Source organism: Nycticebus coucang, chromosome 14, assembly GCF_027406575.1.
Source record: "Nycticebus coucang isolate mNycCou1 chromosome 14, mNycCou1.pri, whole genome shotgun sequence".
Taxonomy (NCBI): domain Eukaryota; kingdom Metazoa; phylum Chordata; class Mammalia; order Primates; family Lorisidae; genus Nycticebus; species Nycticebus coucang.
This window is the reverse complement of record NC_069793.1, coordinates 21,934,865-21,957,747: the sequence shown is the minus strand read 5'-3', so window position 1 is coordinate 21,957,747 and position 22,883 is coordinate 21,934,865. Positions and strand designations below refer to the sequence as shown.

The following is a 22,883-nucleotide window of genomic DNA, read 5'->3' as shown; positions in this document are numbered from 1 at the left end:
TAAAGGCTATCCCCAAAGTCTCCATACATAGGGAAAATGGGGAATTGTAGCTAAATGTACCTTTATTTACAGAATGTTAATTACACAATTTTAACAAAAATTTATAAAACATTCTTTACATGTTGGCTACCTCTCTGTAAAATTTCATAATAAATCTTTTGTAAATAAAGGTACATTTAGCTACAATTTTCCATTTTCCTTAGTTATGGAGACTTTGGGATAGCCAGTAACTTGAAAGCATGAAGACTCATAAGGAAACAAAGCAGGGTTAAAGGATAAGGACTGATAGGGCAGAGGAGAGGAAGTGATTGGGTATATTTAATGGCCATACCAACCTGAACGTGCCCAATCTCGTCTGTTTTGGTACATTTATAAACGATGAACAGAGAAAACCACTTTAAGGTGAATGATGCATGAGCAAAAACCTAAATAATATAAAGGGGTGAGCCTCAGGTAGATAGAGGTACCAAGTAGAGCAAACAGGAAGTAGCTCTGAGACCATGATGAACGGGACTTGAGGAACTTCAAGAAGTAAGTGTGGGCAGCAAGGGGGCTCACACCTGTAATCCCACCCAGCACGCTGGGAGGCTGAGGTGGGAGGGTCAATTGAGCTCAGGAGTGTAAGACCAGCCTGAGCAAGAGGAAGACTCTGTCTCTCATGCTCGCATGATTTGTCTTGTGAACTCACGTCTTCCCATTCACGTGGGGCATCACTGATTCCATTCCTTCTTCAAACCAGAGATCAAACTAGACAGGGTATGATTGGACAATCGAGCGCAGTCTTCCGCCGTCGCGAGGGTGGCTGCAGCCAATGAGACACCGAGGCACTTTGGTGGGGTGAGACAGGCGGCTGGCTGGCGGAATCCTGGCCAGTGGTGACACGCTTGGGTGGGACTGAAGTTTGATTGGCAGATGAGCTCTCCACCACCTCAAAACGGAAGCCGCGCGCGGTGCGCAAGGGAGGAGATTATAGGCGGATCAGTGAAATTGGAGTCAGCCAATGCCTGACATACTATGCACAGCCCACCAATGACAACACGGATATGGCGTCGTGGGCGGGGCTTTGCTCTAAACTGGTGTAAGAGCAGCGCCTATTAGTAGCGTCCTCACTGTCACAGCCTGCGCCTCCGCCTCCCTCTGGTTTCATTCATTCGTTTTTTTCATTCACTGAGGTAGTGAGGCCTACTCGAAAGCCATGGAGAGCGCTCTCCCAGCCGCCGGCTTCCTGTATTGGGTGGGCGCGGGCACTGTTGCCTACCTGGCCCTGCGCATCTCGTACTCGCTGTTCACCGCCCTTCGGGTCTGGGGCATGAGTCACGAGGCAGGGGTCGGCCCCGGGCTCGGTGAATGGGCAGGTGAGTCGAACGTAGCGCCACGGCTTCTGCAGCGGCTCGCGGCTCGGGCCCAGCGCTTGGTCTTCCCTTCCCCAGCTCTCCTGTCCTCTCTGAGGCTCTTGTGTGTCGCGTGTACCCTCCCTGACTCCCTTAGTCATCTTCCGGCTTGCTTAAACTATTTGCAGAATTTTAAAATACTGAATACATTGGTGGCTCAACTCCGGGAATCTGTGAAGTGCAGCTGGGTGGGTGCGGGAGAAAAAAGTCCCTGGAGCTTATGTTCCTTAAGCCATTCCGGGTTCGTGGCCTGGAAATCAGTCGCCTTGCAGCTTCCTTGGTCACAACGCGATTATCCCCTTGTGAATGTTTTTAAATTAAAGTTTTTCGCTTGATGTGAATACTGGCCCAGTGCTAATGATGCAGAATTTTCTGTTGGCTTTTTTGGGGTGAGAGGAATTTCGAAGTCATTTTCTTTGTGACACCTTACCTCTCCAGTTACGTGGATTTGGGCTATTTTCATATAATTTACAAAGCCTGTAAAAAGAAAATCCTCGCTAAACTGTTCCGGAGTCCCAATGAATAGCAAAAACTATTGCTTCCTCCAAGTGACAACTCATGGAAGAGGCAGAAACACTTTTGCTGAAGGACGTTTGTAGAAAAAAGTATTCCCACAAACAATGAGCGAAACACGTGGATCTTGTTCCGTGTAGTCGGAGGATTTTAAAAATGGAGGACAAAGGTCAGACTGGAGAAATTGGAAAAATTACCTGCAGGGAAGTTTTGCACTCACTTCTTTTCCTTTTCTGCCTTTTTTTGTTTCCTTCTTTGCTTTACTTTTCTCTTTCCCACTTTGGTTTTTTAATTAAGTGATTGCTTATGATATGCTTGTATTTGTTCTCTGATGTGATTATTTATTTTTATGTTTTATAATTGAATATTCACTTTCTAAGGATTTTTTGAATTTTGTTTTTTTCTACATTTTATTTATTTAATGTGTTCACAAAAACTGACGGAAGATTTTAAAATTGTTATTAATTCATGTCAAAAGTGAAAGCACATATTTGCTAGAAAAACTATAAAAGGTAGGATACAAATTTAGCATTTTAATAATCAAGTACTACAATTCATTCTTACTAACCGAACTTTGAGGCACAGAATATTTAGTCGTAAAAGGCACTTAATTTGTTTTGCTCAACTGATGAAAAGGAGCTTTCCTAGGACTCAAATATAGGTTCTAGAGTTCAAAGAACAAATTAAACCAAGGAAACAAATTCTCTAATGTTGAAAAGACATATACTTCTGTTTCTCTAAAATTCAAAATTACCTTCTTTCTTGCTCACTTTTCTGTTCTTTTTTTTGAGACAGAGTTTCGCTTTATCGCCCACGGTAGAGTACTGTGGCGTCACAGCTCACAGCAACCTCCAACTCCTGGGCTTAGTCCGTTCTTTTGCCTCAGCTTCCTGAGTAGGTGGGACTACAGGCGCCTGCCCCAGCGCCCAGCTATTTTTTTGTTGCAGTTGGCTGGGGCTGGGTTTGAACCCGCCCCCCTTGGTATATGGGGCCAGCACCCTGCCCACTGAGCCACAGGTGCCTACCACTTTCCTGTTCTTTTATGCAAATAAAACGAAATAGTTTTTCTTTCACATCAACGCTTAGTTTTGACAGATTACTCATATTGAAACTTATATAAGGTTTCTAAAGATTAGGTACAGAAAGAAAATTTTAAAAAGCTTATATAAGGGAAATACTTTAACAAGGTCAGTAAGAAGTTATTGCTCTTGAATATAGTTCACTACAGTCTTTCTGTTAACAACAAACATTTAAGTAGATCTTTTGGTCTTCAGGGAATGACTGATTCTAGTGTCTCCTTAATTTTCAGAGCTTCGAGAATCTCTCATTGAGTGAAAGTTTAATCTGATTACCCAGTGCTTGAAAGTTGAATGACAAGGATATTCCTTTGGGCTGATGCTGAGAATTCTTGGTTGTGCCATTTTTAGTCGTTAGGAGCAATGCTTTAAATTCATCTCTGTAAAGTCACAGAGTCTGGGAGCCGGCCCTACGACCTCCAACCAAAGCGCTCAGACAACTTCTCGATTTTTTGAATTTTGTAGTGGTTAGGCATAGTTTGCAGGCTAGCCTTCAGTGAGATACATGAATAATGTTACTCCATGTTCTTTACTTTGTTTATTCAAAAATATGCAAACAGTAGGGAAGGCATAATAAGTTAACCTTCTGAGTTTATGACATAAACATTAAGAGAAACATCTCAAGTGGTAATGGACATATGAGATCTTTTCATTATGTGAGGCCACTTTTAACAATATAACACTTATATTTCATAATCACCTGTTATCTTTTGATATTCTCTGAGAAAGAAAGTAATGCTTGTAATCCAGATTATGTATGATTTCACAATTGACATGCCCTAGTTCTTACTTGGCTATCAGCTTGAGAAAACTTGTTTGTCAACTTTTGCAATAGTTACACAAGATGGTAATACAATAGGGAATTTTATCAGGATACTATTTTGTAACATGCAGGCAAAGACTAAGGTTAATAACTACTTTTAAAACTATCTAAAATTGACTATGTTGGCTAATTGTTCAAATGGTAAGTCCAAGTCATCTCTATATGAGTCCATTGTAAAAGTCAAGTGATGTGACATTGTCATCTCATAAGTAACTTTTTTTTTTTTTTTGGAGACAGAGTCTCAAGCTGTCCCCCTTTGTAGAGTGCGTGGCGTCACAGGTCACAGCAGCCTCCAACTCTTGGGCTTAAGCGATTCTCTTGCCTCAGCCTCCCAAGTAGCTGAGATTATAGGCACCCACCACAACGCCCAGCTAGTTTTTGGTTGTAGTTGTCATTATTTTGCAGGCCCAGGCTGGATTTGAACCTGACAGCTCTGGTGTATGTGGCTGACACCTTAGCCACTTGAGCTATAGGCGCCAAGTCGTAACATTTGTTTTGAAAAGATTTAGCCCCAGAGGAGGGATAATTGTTAAATTAAGGCAAGTGTTTCTAAAAGATTTAGCTATGAAATTTGAACTACAATGCTGGGACAGCAGAGAGGATCATATTGTCATAATAGAAGTGAAATATTGATGGATTCAGTTTACCCTGGATTGTCTTTTTTAAGTGCTTCAGCAGAAATGATCACATTGTTACAAGCGGCATGGTGATCAGATAATCATTTCTAAACTTAGGAACAAAAACTTTAAACCTGAAATACAGGTGTGCTTTGCAATTAGTAAAAATATTCTATGTAACAGATTTCTTAGCCTTGTTAGGTTTTTAAGTCCAATTCCTTGGCTCATACTCTAATTTATCTCTTATCCCCTGTGAAAGATCTAGGCTATCTCGTTTTCCTAGTTCTTTCCTGTAACATTTCCCCTCAAGCGAATCAGCCGGATTTCTCTAGACCCCTGGCAGGTGGGTTTAGCCAATTTAGAAGAGAAGACTCCTTTGCCTGACATTGTTATACAGGTACTTCTTGTATTTCTTAGGAGAATAAAGACATTCTGTGAAAGTGGAGAGCTTCATTTGTTTGAAGGTCAGTGTAGCAAATAATCAAAAGAAGATTGCTGCCAGAAACTGCAAAAATAAAAAAAAGAAGATTGCTAACAAAGGTGGTCAGTTGGCCCTGCGCCTGTGGCTCAAGCAGCTAATGCGCCAGCCACATACACCTGAGCTGGCAGGTTCGAATCCAGCCCGGCCCGCCCAAACCATGACACTGCAACCAAAAAATAGCGGGGCGTTGTGGCAGGCGGCTATAGTCCCAGCTACTTGGGAGGTGGAGGCAGGAGAATCGCTTGAGCTCAGGAGTTGGAGTTTGCTGTAAGCTGTGATGCCACGACACTCTACCCAGGGCAACAGCTTGAGACTCTGTCTCAAAAAGAAAAGGTGATCAGTTGGTCAACATGAAAGAAGAATTATTGCTGTAGCAGAGGTCCTCAAACTTTTTAAACAGGGGGCCAGTTCACTGTCCCTCAGACCATTGGAGGGCCGGACTATAGTTTAAAAAAAATCTATGAACAAATTCTTATGCACACTGCACATATCTTATTTTGAAGTAAAAAAACAAAACGGGAACAAATACAATCACACCGCCTCATGTGGCCCGCTGGCCGTAGTTTGAGGACCCCAGCTAGAGTAATAAAGAATGTAATCTGTAGAATTTAATTTGAGCATAGATAAATTTTGCATTTTTTGGAGCAGTTTCTATCACTGGAGTTCATCTAAATGATTGCTGTTGAAATAAAGTGGAGATGATAGATGCAAAGGCAAGGTAAGTATACTTCCACAGTCAAGAGATTTTATAACTGTAAGTACAAGACAGCACTCAGCACTTATTTTTAGTTTTTAATGGAGAGGATATTGTTCCAGGCAGCAAATAATAAAGGATTCACTAATCAGTGAGTTAGATTTTTTAAAAACAGCTTTATTGAGATATAATTAATATGCCATACAATTTACCCATTTAAAGTGTACCATTCATGATTTTTATTAGGTTCACAGGGTTTTGCAACCATCATCAAATTTAATTGCAGAACATTTTGATCCTCCTCAAAAGAAACTCTGTACTCATTAGCTCTTACTCCCCAACACCACCCAATCCAGCCCTAATCAACCACTTATCTACTTTATATGTGTATTTGTGACTGGCCTCTTTTATAGCATAATGTTTCCAAGTTTCATGTGTTTTGTAGCATGGAATCAGCACTTTATCTTTATTGCTGGATAAAGCATTCTGTGGAGTGAGGTTATATTTCACAAAGGCTCTTTCCCTTTGCATTTTGCCCCCTCTATACATTTACATTAGCAAGTCCCTAAAACGTTGCAGCTCTAGGTGTTGATGAAACTCATTTTGCTCTGTAGAATTCTATGGTTTTCCTAATTCAGTGGATGATGAAGTCTTAACAAGGAAATAGGGTGATGAGATTCCCCACGGGAAAAGTCATTCACCAAAACATGATTTGCTTAGCCAACTTCCAAGAATCAAAGCATTCTCAAAATCATAAGTGTGATCACAATTTCTATTTTCACGTTGGATAACTGCCCTGGGTTTATCTCAAATGACTAAAGACTGTTTGAATAACTATTAATATTAGTAGCAGATACCTTTCTTTAGTTTTTGAAGCATCACAAGATTTTTTATTTTTGAGACAGTCTCACCATGTCGCCCTGGGTACAGTGCTGTGGTGTCACAGCTCACAGCAACCTCCAACTCTTGGGCTTAAGGGATTCTCTTGCCTCAGCCTGCCAAGTAGCTGGGACTACAGGTGCCCACCACAACACCCGGTTATATATATGTATATTTTGTTGTTGTATTTGCAGTTGTCATTGTTGTTTAGCAGGCTGGGGCTGGGTTCGAACCTGCCAGCCCTGGTGTATGTGGCTCGTGCCCTAACCACTGAGCTATAGGCATCGAGCCACATGATTTTTTTTTTTTGAGACAGAGTCTCTCTCTGTCGCCCTGGGTAGAGGAGCGCCTTGGCACTCAAGTGATTGTCTTGTGTCAGCCTCTCCCATAGCTGGAACTACAGGTTCCTGTAACAATGCCTGGCTATTTTTCAGAAATGGGGTCTTGCTTTTGCGTAGGCTGGTCTCAAACTCGTGAGCTCAAGCAGTCCACCTGCCTTGGCTTCCCAGAGTGCTAGGATTATAGGCATGAGCTACCATGCTTGGCCTGGCATCACATGATTTGAAAAATTATATATGAAATGTTAATTATTTCATTGGAAAACCTAGAAGAAATATTAATAACTACCTTTTTTTTTTTTTTGCCTCAGACCCTCTTTGATTATAATTGTTTTTGGTTGAGAGAGGGTCTTGCTATGTTTTCCAGGCTCGCCTCAAGGTCCTGGTCTCAAATGATCCTCCTGTCTTTGCTTCCCAAAATGCCAGGATCACAAGCATGAGCCACCATCCCTGTAATAACTACCATTGATTGAATGAATGCTTGAAGTATGCTGGACACTTAACAGATTATTTTTAATTTCTCTTTGAGCTGTGTTCCATTTTCTCAGCAGATAGAGGAGGAAACTGAGGCTTAAGTAAACTACTTCCCTTGTCTATAGTTTCATAGCTAGTGAATTGCAGAGTCAGCATTGGAAGCCAAGTTATCCATTCAGCCATATTCGTGCACTGTGTATGTTGGTGAGTGTGTATAGACAGGATAAGTACTTGGGAGTGGAGTTCTTTATACTTTTCAAACATTTCATTGAAAACTTTTTGATTGAAGGCACACTTTCAATTTGCATATTTGGTTTTTCTGAAAGTATTGCAGAATAGTCAGCACAATTTAAGATCAAGTAGTTTAGGATTTTCTTTAGATTTGCAACCATGAACCTTTTTGCTGCATTAGAAAATACTGGAAAGTCACAAAGGGTCTTTTTTTTTTTTTTTTTTTAATTTTTTTTGTAGAGACAGAGTCTCACTTTTATGGCCCTCGGTAGAGTGCCGTGGCATCACACAGCTCACAGCAACCTCCAACTCCTGGGCTTAAGCGATTCTCTTGCCTCAGCCTCCCGAGTAGCTGGGACTACAGGCGCCCGCCACAACGCCCGGCTATTTTTTGGTTGCAGTTCAGCCGGGGCCGGGTTTGAACCCGCCACCCTCGGTATATGGGGCCGACGCCTTACTGACTGAGCCACAGGCGCCGCCCACACAAAGGGTCTTAACAAAGCAAAGGATTTGACTGTCATCAGAACGGCTGGACTTGACTTTGAATGCTGTTTTCTGTTTATCACTCTAGCCTTCTTGAATGGATTTAGCAACTCTGGAGGTCCAGCTTGATAAATGTAACATGCTGCTGTTGACATTTAAGAAACTCTAGCCTGAGCAAGAGCGAGACCCCAACTCTAAAAATAGCCAGGTGTCATGGTGAGTGTAGTTCCAGATACTGGGGAGGCTGAGACTCTACCAAGGGTGACAATGTGAGACTCTCAAAAAAATTTGGGGTGGTGCCTGTGGCTCAGTGGGTAGGGCACCGGCCCCATATACCAAGGGTGGCAGGTTCGAATCCGCCCTGGCCAAACTGCAGAAAAATAGCCGGGTGTTGTGGCCGGCGCCTGTAGTCCCAGCTACTTGGGAGGCTGAGGCAAGAGAATCGTCTAAGCCCAGGAGTTGGAACTTGCTGTGAGCTATGATGGCACTGCACTCTACTGAAGGCGATAAAGTGAGACTCTATCTCGAAAAGAAAAGAAAAAGTTTGGTAATGTGCAGCTTTTCAGTTGCATTTGTCAAAAACCTTAGAGTCATCTTTGAGTCTTCTCTGCATATAGTCTGAGGAAATCCCATTGTCTGTAACTTCAGAATACCCAGAATCCAGTCATTTGTAGGTCAGCAGAATTTCTTGCTTCCGAGATAACAAAGACAGTCTCCTGGCTGTCTGCTCCATCTTGGCTCCCCTACATTTGGTTCTTAGACAGTGGCCAAACTTGAGTCAGGTCTTAACGCTGCTCAGATCCCTCCAGCATCTTCTCATCCACTCAGATTAAAACCCAAAATTTGTCTGGACCACTGCCTCCTGTCTCCTTTTACTTCCGACCTCATCTCTGCCTACTTTTCACGGATGGTTCCCTCATGGGGATAATAGGTTCAAAGTACTGATTAAATGAGGTTAAATTGTTTAATGGGTGTGAAATACAATAATAAATACTATAGAAATGCCAGCTGAAATTGTTGTTGCATTTGCTGTTGATTTGATCTGTGGTGGGACAATTCTTAGTTTTATTTATATGCATTTTTTTTCTAGATTTTTCCACAGATTTCTAATGATTTACTGCGTGTCCCTTCTGGATGATTATCAAAGACTTTAATCCTAGCGTGTCTAAAATTTGGCTTTTCTATTCTTCCTGGCTTGTTCTAGACTTCCTTATTTTTGCAGATTATATCATCGCCTTGCTAGTCATCCAGCACTAAATCGGGGATGGCAAATTTAAATGCTTCAGACAGACAAAGTGAATAACGTGAGCCATGTGTAAACGTATTTTGGGACACCTGTTCAGGTGACATTGGTATAGTCCTCTCAGATTTTTCACTGGAAACTCAAATTTAGGTTTTCATATGGGAAGTTTCTTTTTAAGGCTGAGGCAGATTTCTCAAGTTTACTCTGCGTGCCACATAAATCAGTCGGCTGAATGCCGCAAGTGGCCAGTTTGCTCCCTCATTCTAAGTCTCTGAGCCACACTTTTCCTTCCACATCTAGATAGGAAATCAGTGACTTGACTTAACCTGCTGCTGCAGTTTCTCTCACATCCAATCCCCTCATCTGTGTTCCCCTGATACAGCTATAGTGATTGCCTCCCTGCCAAATCTAACGTGTGCTCTGGTGCAAATTTAACCTACTAGTAAAGCCTCCAACCAAGTTACCCCTCCTTATATCTTATGCAAAAACTTTGGGAGTTTCATCATGTCTCTGCAAACAGCAAGCTCATTGGCCCTTCTGGATCCTGCTTTTATGTCTATTTCTAGTGTCATCTCCTTACGCCCCTTCCTTGGTTGTATCACTGGGTGACTGGCTGCCTGTGTCCCTGATGTGCCTATGCTTTCCTACTTCCTGCTTCGGTGGCCTTGGTTGGGGATGCAGAGGCCGGTAGTGGGTTTCAGTGGTTGAATGTTGAATGTTGATTTTACTCTGACTGAGATGCTTTCTCCTGTTCCACACTCTCACTCTTTCTGTTTGTGAAATTCTACCTATGTTTCAGAGTGCAGATTATGAATTTTTTCCTCAGAGGCTGCCCAGATGGAAGTGATTATGTGCTTTTGGAACTCTGATAGTAATTGTTTTATTCTTTCTTATGGGCTTTTTTCACACTTTTAGTCATGCCTGTGCACATGTATGACCTCAGATAATATTTTATGTTATTTTTTGAGAGAGAGTCTAAATATGTCACCCTCAGTAGAGTGCTGTGGTGTCACAGCTCACAACAACCTCAAACTCTTGGGCTCAAGCGATTCTCTTGCCTCAGCCTCTAAGTAGCTGGGACTACAGGCGCCCCGCCCCAACGCCTGGCTATTTTTTTTGTTGTTGTTGTCACTGTTGTTTGGCAGGCCCGGTTTCGAACCCACCAGCCCCAGTGCACCTGGCCAGCTCCCTAGCCACTGAGCTACAGGTGCCGAGCCAGATAATATTATTTAGTGAATGAATTCTTTCACTAAATATTCTTTAAGTTCTGGAGTGTTTCAAGTGTGGATGGACTGTTTTTGCTTTGATTTTGTATTTTTGTTTTACTTTGCCAGATAATTTGTATACTTTTTTTCTTCTTTGTTTGAAAACTCTAAGTGTCACTGTACCTAAAAGGGCTAGATTAAAGATAAGCCAAGACTGGTTACAGAGTCCTGATAGCAAAGCCATGATAATAGTTTTCAAAGTGTGAAATGCAGTGAGATCAAAAAGATGTCCTGGAGTAGCATTGGTAACAAGCTAACCTGTCTTCATCTGTGGTTGTAGAAAATGGTTATAGGGAACTGAACATTCTGCCACATATAACAAACATTTAAATAGTAATAGAATTTTGGTAATGTCTTTATTATTCACCCCCAAATCTTCTTTACAAAATTGTTGTAAATAGGTTTTCTGAAGTAAGAGAGTTTTTCCAAGTTAAGTTTCAGTAAACCCTTGCTAATTGGTAAGGCTGAGGTGAATTTGTGAAAAATTAAATTCTAGAATATGTTGGTCAAAATGTAATTTTGAAGGCCTGCTAAAATGAATCCAAGCCTTCTGTAACTGTCAACAGTTTTTGAATTGTTGGAGACACCAGAACCAATTCCCTGGAAAATCTTTGGTGGTTAAGGTACTGAGAGGTAAGTAGATAAAACCGATAACTGAGAAGGTTAACCACAGAGCATTGCGTATGTAGTTTATGTGCCTCGTGAAAGAAAGGAAGTCTGCAGTTGGTTGAGAATCTTTGCAAAAGCCATTTTGTGAGAAACTTGAGACTATTCCTTAGGAGGCAAAAGAGAATAATAATAGAACAGCAGAACCGGAAGAGATGTTAGCAGCCTCTTCCCTTCAGTTATTAGGGAACTATGTGCTGGAAGAGGTAATGACTTGTTAAAGAGTTTGCATCCAGGCTCGGCTCCTGTAGCTCAGCGGCTAGGGTGCCAGCCACATACCCTGGAGCTGGCAGGTTTGAATCCAGCCCGGGCCTGCCAAACAACAATGACAACTACAACAAAAAAAATAGCCGGGCGTTGGGGCGGGCGCCTATAGTCCCAGCTACTTGGGAGGCTGAGGCAAGAGAATCAGTTAAGCCCAACAGTTTGAGGTTGCTGTGAGCTGTGACAGCACGGCACTCTACTGAGGGTGACATAGTGAGACTCTGCCTCAAAAAAAAACAACATCAAAAAAACAGATTATGTATCCAGTTAGAGATTGGCCAGGCAAGACTGGTCAGCGGCAAAGGGCAGAAGATGCAGGTGGCTGCATCTACCGTAGATTGATTAGAAGCAGTGACATAAGTGGAGAGGTGCAGGCTGACAACAGAGTAGAAGAGATTTATCAGGGACGAGTTAGAGGAGAACTGGCGAGGAGGAAAAGCAGAGATGATTACCATGAAGATGCTGGCAGAACTGGACTTCATCACATTTCTTTTGCTGGTTTGAGGAAAGAACAGCCCTCTTTGTACAAGAGCCTGAACTTTTTTTTTTTTCCTGTCACCGTGGGTAGAGTGCCCTGGTATCATAGCTCATAACAACCTCAAATTCCAAAGCTCAAGCTATCCTCTTGCCTCAGCCTCTTGAGTAACTGGGAGTATAGGCACCTGCCACCACCTGCAGTTAATTTTTCTATTTTTAATAGAGATGGGGGACTGTCTTGCTCAGTCTGGTCTTGAAGTCCTGGGCTCAAGCAATCCACCTGCCTCAGCCTCCCAGAGTGCTAGCATTACAGGTGTGAGCCACCACTGTTGCGTGACCGGAGACGTGAAAGAACAGCAGCTTTGCGTGGGTATAAGCTTGCTCCTGCAATTATTAAGGGTAAACAAGAAACAGACTACACAGTATGGGATGGCGTGTAGCAAAGTTCTTTATTCAGGGGTCTGATTTTATACACTTCTAGTCACGTACACACTTAATCTATCATCTGTTAGTCTCTCCATTACCTCATTTTACCTATCTGAAATTAACTTGTAAGGAAATATGCTGTTACCACATCAACACAATCACTTTTGTAGTAAGCATCCTTTTCTAGACACTGACTAATCTCTTGGGCAGGTATCTAAATTAAGATCACAAAGAAGAAAGCAGCTGCAGGGGAACAGAGTTAATGGAAGAGTACCTTCAAGCGTTCACTCAGTTTACTCAGCATGAAGTGTGTCTCTCCTCAGGGCAGAGTACCTATAGACCTCTGACAATATGTTTTTAACAGACATCAACTCTTAGGCCTGCCCGGAGGAAGGGCGTCATGCCCTTTGGCCTCAGGCTTAACAGGGTGCACAACTTCAGAGAATTGGCTTGTGGAATTTTAACTCCAGGCAAGCTAACTCTGGTGTGTCCCAGGGGGGCCGAGGTCCCTTAAGCCTCTGTAAGAATAGCAAGCCATTTTAAACTCACACTGAGTTCACTTTGTGTGCTTGATGTAGGATATGTTTATTTCTAAATATTATCCTACAACCACTCCCAGCCAGGAGCCTGAACTCTTAAAGAAATGACAAGTACTTCTGTCACCCTTGAGGGCACCACTGTGCTGTGCTCTTAATACGTGCCATATAGACATTAAGACTATAGCGTCTGCACTATATACAACCATTGTATATAGTGGTACAAGCTAAGTTGATTGATCCAGTGCCTCTTACACAGTTTCAGCTACGTTTTTGTTTTTGCTTTTTTAGACAGAGCCTCAAGCTGTTGCCCTGGGTAGAGTACCATGGCATCACAGCTCACAGCAACCTCCAACTCCTGGGCTCAAGCGATTCTCCTGCCTCCACCTCCCAAGTAGCTGGAAGTATAGGCGCCCATCACAACGCCCGGTTGTAGCCGTCATTGTTGTTTGGAGGGCCTGGGCTGGATTCGAACCTGCCAGCTCAGGTGTATGTGGCTGGCTCCTTAGCCGCTTGAGCCACAGACACTGAGCCTCAGCTGTGCTTAAATCCCAAACTGCTGATTATGTTGATGACACTGAATTGCTGAGGAATTACTATCTATCTATCTATCTATCTATCTATATATATATATATATATTTTTTTTTTTTTTTTAATTTTATAATTGTTTTAGTATATGCTTCTCAAGGTGGCCAGGGAAGGCTGCAGTATCTTTTAGAAATTTAAATACCAGTTTTAGGGTTCCTTTAACATTCCACCTATGTAGAAAACTCATTCTCTAGATTGGTTTTACTGTAATGACTGGTGTTAACTGCTTACAACCACACTATCTGCCAGTGGAAATCCTGCCAGCCTTCCTGTAATGAGACTGAAACTCCAGTCCTGTCACAAACAGTGCTCCTACAGTAAACTGGCACCCCTGATCTGAAACATTCAATTTTAGAGTTTTGCTGTGGATCAGTGAGCTCCTGCTTATCTGTGTGCTCAGTACCTATCAGTGCCTGTCATGTGAAAGCAAGTGATGATCTCTATAGAATATGTAGGGAAAAAACCCACATTGGGCTGGACACCATCATTCACGCATTTTGAATTATAGAGCCTGAAGTCATAAAATGTTACTGTAATGATGACATTTTAATTCACAAAGTCCTTTTCAGATATTGGTAAAAGATTTCCACAACAGCCGTGCTTGGCACGTTAGGGTTGGTTTTGTTATTATTCCAAGATGGTATAAAGATGCAGTGACACTGTAAAGGTTACGCAGCTAGTTAATAGCAGAAGAAATTGAATCTAGATTTTCTCATTCTAGGCTCTGTGTTCTTTCCAGTTTACGGTCTAAGTTCCTAAATAAGAGTGATTTTTTTTTTTTTTTTTGAGACAATCTCAGTTTGTTACCCACGATAGAGTGCCATGTTATCATACCTCATAGCAACCTCAAAGTCTTGGGCTTAAGTGATCTTCTTGCTCCAGCCTTTCAAGTAGTTGGTACCTGCCACAACACCCAGCTAGTGATAGAGACAGAGTTCTCTCGGTTAGGCTGGTCTCAAACTTGTGAGTGCAAGTAATCCACCTGCCTTCAGCCTCCTAGAGTGCTAGGATTACAGGCAAGAGCCACTGCGCCTGGCCAATAAGAGTGATTTTTAAGGTGATTCAGAATACTTGCATAAGAGCTCCTAAGTTGGAGAGTTTCTCAAATGTTTTTTGAAAGTTAAGAGATCTTTATTATGTCATGACATTATCCAAACTCATGTGGAGCACATGAATCAGTCCCGGTGCTATTGAATCAAAAAGAACATGGGACCATGTGCTTTTTAACAGATTAGGTTAGTTGTAAGATCTAGCATTTTGGGAAACACTTTACTAGCCCTAGAAGAAGACAGTGAATTATCTAGGCAGGATTTTTAGCCAAACATCTATTATTGATACCAGGGCTTGGTTTATAATAGTGTTAAAACTTCCAGTGCTATAAAAGACAAACACACAACAAAAAACCCCCACATCTTCCAATGATTTCTGTACTAAATGTTTGCTCATGATTTTGACAGTTATATAGGGATTCTCTTAGGCCAGTTCTATATGTGTCTATTTGAAATTGATTAAAAACAAAACACAATGCTTGGAGCTTCAGTATGTTGCTATGCAGTGAGAGCCACAAACAGCACATCTGGTTTTCTCCCCAACTGGAGATTGCTGGTGAAGTTAGAAAAGTCAGGAAGAATAGGTTTTGGGAAAGGGAAAATAGAATTTTAATTTGCTTTTGGTTTAAGTAGATCCATAGAAGCATGAAGCATAGGTGAAGACTTTGGAAACTTAGCTATAAGAATGGAACGAATAGTATTTTGTTCTTATTTATTTTTTAGTGGCCCCATATCCTGGTTTATTTTTATTACATTTAGAGAAAAGAAAGTTTTAAATCTGCTTTCTTTTTTTATAGGTGAGTTTAAAAAATTACTATGTTTCAATATATGAACTTGAAAAAATTACTGTGAAAATAATATTAATGATACTTTTTTTTTTTTTTTTTTTTTTTTTGAGACAGAGTCTCATTTAGTCGCTCCCCAATAGAGTGCCCTGGCACATAGCTCACAGCAACTTCTAATTCTTGGGCTCAAGAGATTCTCTTGCCTCAGCCTCCCAAGTAGCTGGGACTACAGGCACCCGCCACAACGCCGGCTATTTTTTTGTTGTGGTTGTCATCGTTGTTTGGCAGGCCTGGGCAGCCCTGGTGTATATGGCTGTGCCCGAGATGATAATTTTTTTTGTTTGTTTTTTTTTTTTTGGCCGGGGCTGGGTTTGAACCCGCCACCTCTGGCATATGGGACCGGCGCCCTACCCGCTGAGCCACAGGCGCCGCCCCTGAGATGATAATTTTTAAAGAACCAATAGACTGAAGAGGATGTTCTAGTTAGTTTTTGTTTGTTTGTTGTTTTTAAGTGCTCCAAATGATGAAGGAGGAGGAAGATGGGCTCAGGTTCAACCAGAAGAAACTTAGACTTTAGTTGGCCATCTGAATGACCTTTGTAGTGATTATACAATGGAATGGGGTCATTCATTCATTCAGCAGACAATTATTGTGTTCTGATTATGTGCCAGACTCAGTGCTGGGTATGGGAATATAGTGGTGAGCAGGAAAGTCATAATCTCTATCTCCGTTGGTCTGGCAGAGGGCACAGAGATTACCTAAGCAGCTCTGAAAAAGGTGGTAGAAATCAGCTATGAGGGCACTAACCTAGTTCAGGGGTTTAGAGAAAGTTTCTGGGAAGAAGTAACTTTTAATTTAAGATGTAGAAGAAGAGTGGAAAGATGATGATCATGATGAAAGGATAGAAAGGTATTTTTCTAAATACCTGAATTACCTCATTTAACCTGCGTTTAATTCAATAAGGTAGGTGTTATTAATATCTGCGTTTTTAGTAAAAGAGAACTAAAACATAGAGCAGTCAAACAATTTGCCCAAAGTCACCCAGCTAGTAAGTGGAGGACTACCTGGGATTTGAACTCAAATCTGTCTCATGATCTCATGCTAACTGAATGGACTACTTAGAGAAAGGCAGGTGAGGGGGGACGGAGGACAGGGGAGTATTTCAAGCAGAGCAGGAAAGAGGACACATCAGGAACTTTTGCTAAAAGAAGATTGGGAGAGCTGGGGCTGAGTGTCTTGGGAGGAGAGAGGCAAGAGGTGAGGCTGGGTCAGAGCCTATGGAACTAGAGGCCATAGGGGTTTGTTTATCTGAAGGACAGTGGGAAGCCATTGGAAGATTTTAAGGGGTTTATTTATCTGAAGGACAGTGGGAAGCCACTGGACGATTTTAAGCAGTAGAGCAGTTAGGATTAGAAGTGTATCCTGGACAGTTGCCTCTGGTATTTTGGAGAATGGATGTGGCAGTAGTAACCCAGGAGGTGAAGAGAGCAGGAGGCTAGTGGTCATAAACCAGACATTGGGCGAAGGTCACTTGGATTAAGGGAATGGCAGCAGGGACTGAGAGAGGCAGACGAGAGGAAGGTGAAAGTCAGAGAGAGAGAGGAGTCATAAATTTACGGTTGTGGGGGTGAGGGATGCAGCAAAGTGTTGAAAGACGATGAGGTGTCTGAGGCTTGGGCACTGACGTAAACACAAGGGAGAAGCAGCTGGCTTGGAAAAGAAAATAACGAGGTTGCTTTCCGACAGTTTCTACGTGGATGTCAGGCTGTGTTATTGTGGATTAGCACCAAACCGAGCGAGATGTTCTAAATCCCTTACCTAAGTTCTCCAGCCAGCATTTATACCTGTCCTGAATTATATACCATATTTTATAGTCCATAGAAAAGTTTGGAGCCTCGGCATGTAATAGTTTAGGAAATTCAAACTATTCATTTTTGAATAGTTTGTGTATATCCCGTGCAGCCTTTGTGCTGTAGCTTGGTAAATCAGTTGGCTGTCTCCTTTCTGGACGGGAAGGGTAGTGGCATGTATATAAATCTCACCTTCCCACTTTTCTGCCTGTATAACACTTAGCTGTGGATCCTTTGCTCAGCTATTCCACTTTTTTCATCTTTCAAATGTGTTTCAAATTGCCCACTTTGTCTAAGTTGTAGGTCCTTGGAAGCACTGTAGAAAGTAGAGAGTTATACACATATAAGCCTTAGGCGTGTCCAACCTGTGGCCTACAGGCTACGTGCAGAGTATGTGAGAAGTTTTGCTTATCTGTGGTGGCTGATGTCACAAAAATTACACATGGTTGTTTATGCTGTTCATCGGCTCTCATTAGTGTTTGTGTATTTAACATTTCGGCCCAAGACAACTGTTCTTCCAATGTGCAGCGGAGAAGAAAAGGTTGGATAGCTCTGTTTGGAACTTTTTATTCCCTTCCATTTTTAGTTAGGAACCTAGAAATAGAATTGCCCCTTGAATTGATCAAATTGTTCGTGTGAGATTCAGATTGCTTCAAGATTTATTTTGGGATCCGTTGCAACTTTGTTGTGATCAACACCCAAGTCTCTTTTGATGTGATTACATAATCTATGTCAATTTTAGAATACACCTAAAATAGATTTTTTTTTTTTTTTTTACAATTTTGTTAATGTAAGCTGGGGTTCTAAAGTGAAAGTTAATCTGATTTAACCACTAATTATTAGTTTTAAAGAAATGCTTTAACATTTCTTTAATAAAGCTTCAACTTTATTTTTAACCTAGAAATAAAAGGTATGATCGGGTAGTATAACAGATTAAGGATATTATTAAATTATTGCTAGTGAAGTGTCATTTCAACTGTGGTACAATTGAAAGACTTTCATAGCTTGATATAACTGTTTAAAGTTCCATTATTGTATTATAAGCGTTATTATAAGAGAAGATTATAAGCTCTTGTCATTTCTCACTCAATACCCTACTGTTCCTGTTTCAGGCTAGAAGAAACTGAGTTCTTTTTCTTTAGTTAAAGGCTTTTGATTGTTGTTTTTATTTAAGCAAAGTTCTTATGAATTATGATGTTATGACGTAACTACCTTTTAGATATCTACAGCAAAAGTATTATCTTTGAAATCTTTGAAATATTTTCCAGAATGTACTTCAAATCTAATTTTTAAAAATGCAGCAAAGATTGGAACTGTATATAAATACCTAAATCTCGTAATATTTGCTTCGAAATACATATATTACTTCCTTGAAAATTGTGAATTTCCTTTTACTTTTTGTTAATATTACTGCAAATGGAAACACTTGATTTTTCTCCCTTTATGTACCTATCTTTCTTTGGGTTCTCATAGAAGCACATACTGAGGCACATGCAAGCAGTTTATTTTTTGGAAGGTGATCCTGAGAAACACCAGTAGGGAGTGAAACGGAGAAGGGAATTTGACCCACGAAGGGGACACGATCAAGCATGGTGGTCAACTGCTGCTCAATGTGACTGCGAAACCGGAGCTAGCGCAGAACAAAAGTTTCAGCGTTATCTCACCCGAGGGGCCAGGAAGCTTAGGTATTTATACACCGTGGCTGTTAGTCATTGGATAAGGGATGCTGGTAGGGAGGAGCATTAATTCCCTTGTGTTTCTAGTCTACTGTGCACTTACTTGGGCATAGCGTCAGGTATCAGAGAAAGTCCTCGGCCATGTAGATGCATTTGGAATGTGAACCAGTGATATGGTCAGAGGGGATATAGACAAGGCGCCACCAGCTCAGCTGTAATTTCCATCACAGTATTTACATTTGATTTCATTTTGTTTAAACACAGGAACAAAATGAGCCTGAGGAAAAGGTAGACGTTAATAACAGTGTATGGTGCTCCATGATTGCATTGATGTACACAGCTATGATTTAATATGAATAATTAAAAAAGAAGTTAATTCCAGGAGATAATAGAAGAAAAATAGTAGATTTCAAGCATAAGTTGATGTGTGTCATAATCTTTCATTGTGGGTGGAGATTTTGCCACCTCTCAGTGTGGTAGGTGATGGGTTGGCCTATTTTAAGTCTTTTCTATAAATACAGATAATCGCTGACTAAATGTTGAATGGACCTCATAGGTTTGTATTTGTGTCAAAGCATGAATTAATATCTTCTCTTTGTAGTTTAATTCTCATCCTCTACTGAAATGAGAGATAATTTCCTCATGGTCAGTACAGAGAGTATAACACCTGAGGGGAGTTGTGGCAGATACAGTTGGTTGATTATTGATAGAATCCCACATTGGTACAGGTACTAGACAACCATATATTTAGGTGAAGTTGGAGCCCTTTTCAACCCCAAGATCCAAATCTTGATTAGTGTAAGCCCACCTTGGAGAATCCTTTCCCCTTGTTAGTGTTGGTTTAGGAAAATTGCAGTTCTGATAAATGGAACATGGGTGAAATGCTGGAGGGAGCATTTCTGAGAAGACTTTCTCTGAGCCTTATAAAGGGCAGCAGAAGGGTGTTGTTATGTGAGGATGTGATGCTTGCAGCCGTCCTTGAGACTAGAGGGAACAAGCTGGGGGAGAACCCACACTGAGGATCGCAGAGAGAGAGTGAGCAAAATCATGGGATGTTGATGCTGTTGCTGAGCTGCTGAATTCACCCTCTGGAAGTGCCTTACGCTTCCTGTCTTTGGGGGAGAATAAGTTGCATTTTTCTGAAGAGCACTTACTGTTACTTGCAGCTGAAAGCATCCTAAGCTACAGATTCAGTAGGAGAGGGGGGAAATTTCTTGTTTTGAATGAAATTTCATAATTTATTTGAAGTCTGTGGTTTTGAGTGGACTTAATTTATTTCCATTTGAATACTGAAATGGATGAAAGGAGAAGAACTTTGTATGGGATGTGGTTTGCAAGTCCCACTAAGTAAACAAAGTCTCTTTTTTGACCAGGCTCATTGTAATGACTGTATTAGTCATTAAATTATTTTAGTACTCAGGTCTACAGTTTATAAAACCAAAGAGTAGGGATGTGGGGGAATTGTCTTATTGCCATTATTCTTTAAGGACAATTACCACATGGTTTTTCAGTTAACTTTCTTAGGATGGTCTACTTAAAATTACTCTAAATAACTATTTTTAGCAAGTGCATAGAGACTGGCCAAATGTAGTTCACCTGAATTTGAAAAGGATCAGGACCGGGTATGAAGAAGTGATGGCAGGAGTGGGCATGTTACTGTCCTTCCTGGCATATTTCTCTCTAATTACAAGTCAATCAGTCAACAAACGATTTTTCAGTGCTGTGCTAGACACGGGAGATCACAGGTGAGGGGAAGACAGACAGTAAATAAATAGCGGAACCAGAGGTGATGAGAGTTGCTGGAGGGGTGTGTGTAGAGCGAGGTGGTGGCAGGGAGGGGAGGGCCAGGGACTTTGGGCAGAGGGGCAGAAGCCGTTAAGAATTTAATAGTGGTCATTAGCTTGGGGGTATATTCTTTTTTTTTTTTTTTTGTAGAGACAGAGTCTCACTTTATTGCCCTCGGTAGAGTGCCGTGGCCTCACACAGCTCACAGCAACCTCCAACTCCTGGGCTTAAGTGATTCTCCTGCCTCAGCCTCCGGAGTAGCTGGGACTACAGGCGCCCGCCACAACGCCCGGCTATTTTTTTGGTTGCAGTTCAGCCGGGCCGGGTTTGAACACACCACCCTCAGTACATGGGGCCGGCGCCTTACCGACTGAGCCACAGGTGCCGCCCCCGGGGGTATATTCTTTTTAATTTTTTTTGCAGGTTTTTGCCGGGGCTGGGTTTGAACCTGCCACCTCTGGCATATGGGGCTGGCGCCCTACTCCTTTGAGCCACAGGTGCCACCTGGGGGGTATATTTTTAACCCTGCCATTTCTTTATATTAATGCATTAAGTATAAAGGATGTGAAGTCCATTTCAGATATTCCTGGTTTAGAAATATAAGGTTAGAGATTCCATGATATTTAAATTCCTTCATTTAAAAAGTTGAAGCTGGGTGTGGTGGCTCATGCCTGTAATCCTAGCACCGTAATTCTAGCACCTCTGGGAGGCTGACTTGAGCAGATTGCTTGAGCTCAGGCGTTTGAGACCAGCCTGAGCAAGCGCGAGAACTTGTCTCTAAAAAAAACCAGCCAGGTGTTATGGTGGGCGCCTGTAGTCCCAGTTACTCGGGAGGCTGAGGCAAGAGGATGGCTTGAGCCCAAGAGTTTGAGGTTGCTATAAGCTATAATGCCTCAGGGTGACTGAGTGAGACTCTGTCTCTCAAAAAAAAAAAAAAGTTGAAGTGGTGGTGAAATGTGCCATCTAGCTTACTGAAAAGCTAGAGCAAAGTATATGGAGCTCAAGAACATGGACCCTGCTTCATATCCCCCCTGGGGAGGATACGATGCAGAGTTTGTTTTAAGAATCGGGAAATCCTGGCTCAGCACCTTAGCTCAGTGGTTAGGGCACTGGCCACGTGCACTGGGGCTGGTGGGTTCAAACCCGTCCAGGGCCTGCTAAAACAACAATGACAATAATAACAAAAAAAACACCTGGGCATTGTGGTGGGAACCTGTAGTCCCAGCTCTTGAGAGGCTGAGGAAAGAGAATTGCTTAAGCTCAAGAGTTGGAGGTTGCTGTGTGCTGTGATGCCATAGCACTCTACTGAGGGTGACATAGTGAGACTCTGTCTCTAGAAAAAAAAAAAAGAATCAGGAAAGCCTGATGTATGCATATATAATACATTTTGCTTTAAAAAGAAGATGTTGTTTTTCTTGAATAGCAGTAATATAAAGTCTAAGTTTAAAAGGACTGTAGGACAACATGAAATTAATCCTCTCAGTCTGTGAAGACTGGTCATATATTATCACTGGGGGCTCAAGGGAAAGTCTGCTACCTTGTGTGCAAGTATCTATTCTGATGAGAAAGAATCACTAACTTAGTCTAACTTTGCCCTGTGAAGGAAGGGCTGTGTGGGATGTATATTCTTTTCTTGCAGCCCTTGACATGTAGGAAATCATTCATTGGTTTTGGAAAGACAACTCTTCCGTATTTAAGGTACAGTATTATTGCTGAACTAGTAAAAGAAGTAATCCTTTGTTAAGAAGGGTAGGAAGGCTGTTATTGCCAGTTTTAATTTTAGAATTGTAATGCTTCTCTTCCTCTTTATTTTTTTGTTACATTTTTATATTACTATCATTTCTGCCCCTTATTTGGTACTTGTGCCTCATGGGATATGACATATGTCATGGATATATTGTCAAAGATAAGACAGAACATCAGGAAGTTGTATCTATTAGTTCTCTTCATACTCCCATAATTATTTTTATTTACTTGATTCAGTAACCATTTGATCACCTTTGGTGTGTCACACACTTTGCGTGATAAAGGATGTAGCTGTGAACAAAATTGGGAAAGTGTTCACTCTCATGGAGCTTAGGTATTAGTGGGGAAAGAGGGAAAATCAGACTGGTATTTTGAAAGTCTGGTGTGAGATATACTAAGAAAAATAAAGCAAGGTAGATAATAGACAGAGGAGGATGGAGATAAAGTTTGTTTCTCTGCTGTTTTCCTTAGGGTGGTTAGGGAAGGTTTTCTCATTACGGTGATGTTTGAACTGAGACCTGTATGG

At 41.5% G+C, this 22,883-nt stretch overlaps 1 protein-coding gene across 1 annotated transcript in view; it reads left to right on the top strand.

Annotated features, from left to right (window-relative positions):
- Positions 1 to 988: 988 nt before the first annotated feature.
- HSD17B12 (hydroxysteroid 17-beta dehydrogenase 12) overlaps positions 989 to 22,883 on the top strand; it is a 155,249-nt gene continuing 133,354 nt past the window's right edge. Inside the window, exon 1 of the mRNA XM_053561268.1 lies at positions 989 to 1,355. Coding sequence (XP_053417243.1) covers positions 1,196 to 1,355 — 160 coding nt within the window. The 5' untranslated portion in view covers positions 989 to 1,195. The remainder of the gene's footprint in view (positions 1,356 to 22,883) is intronic.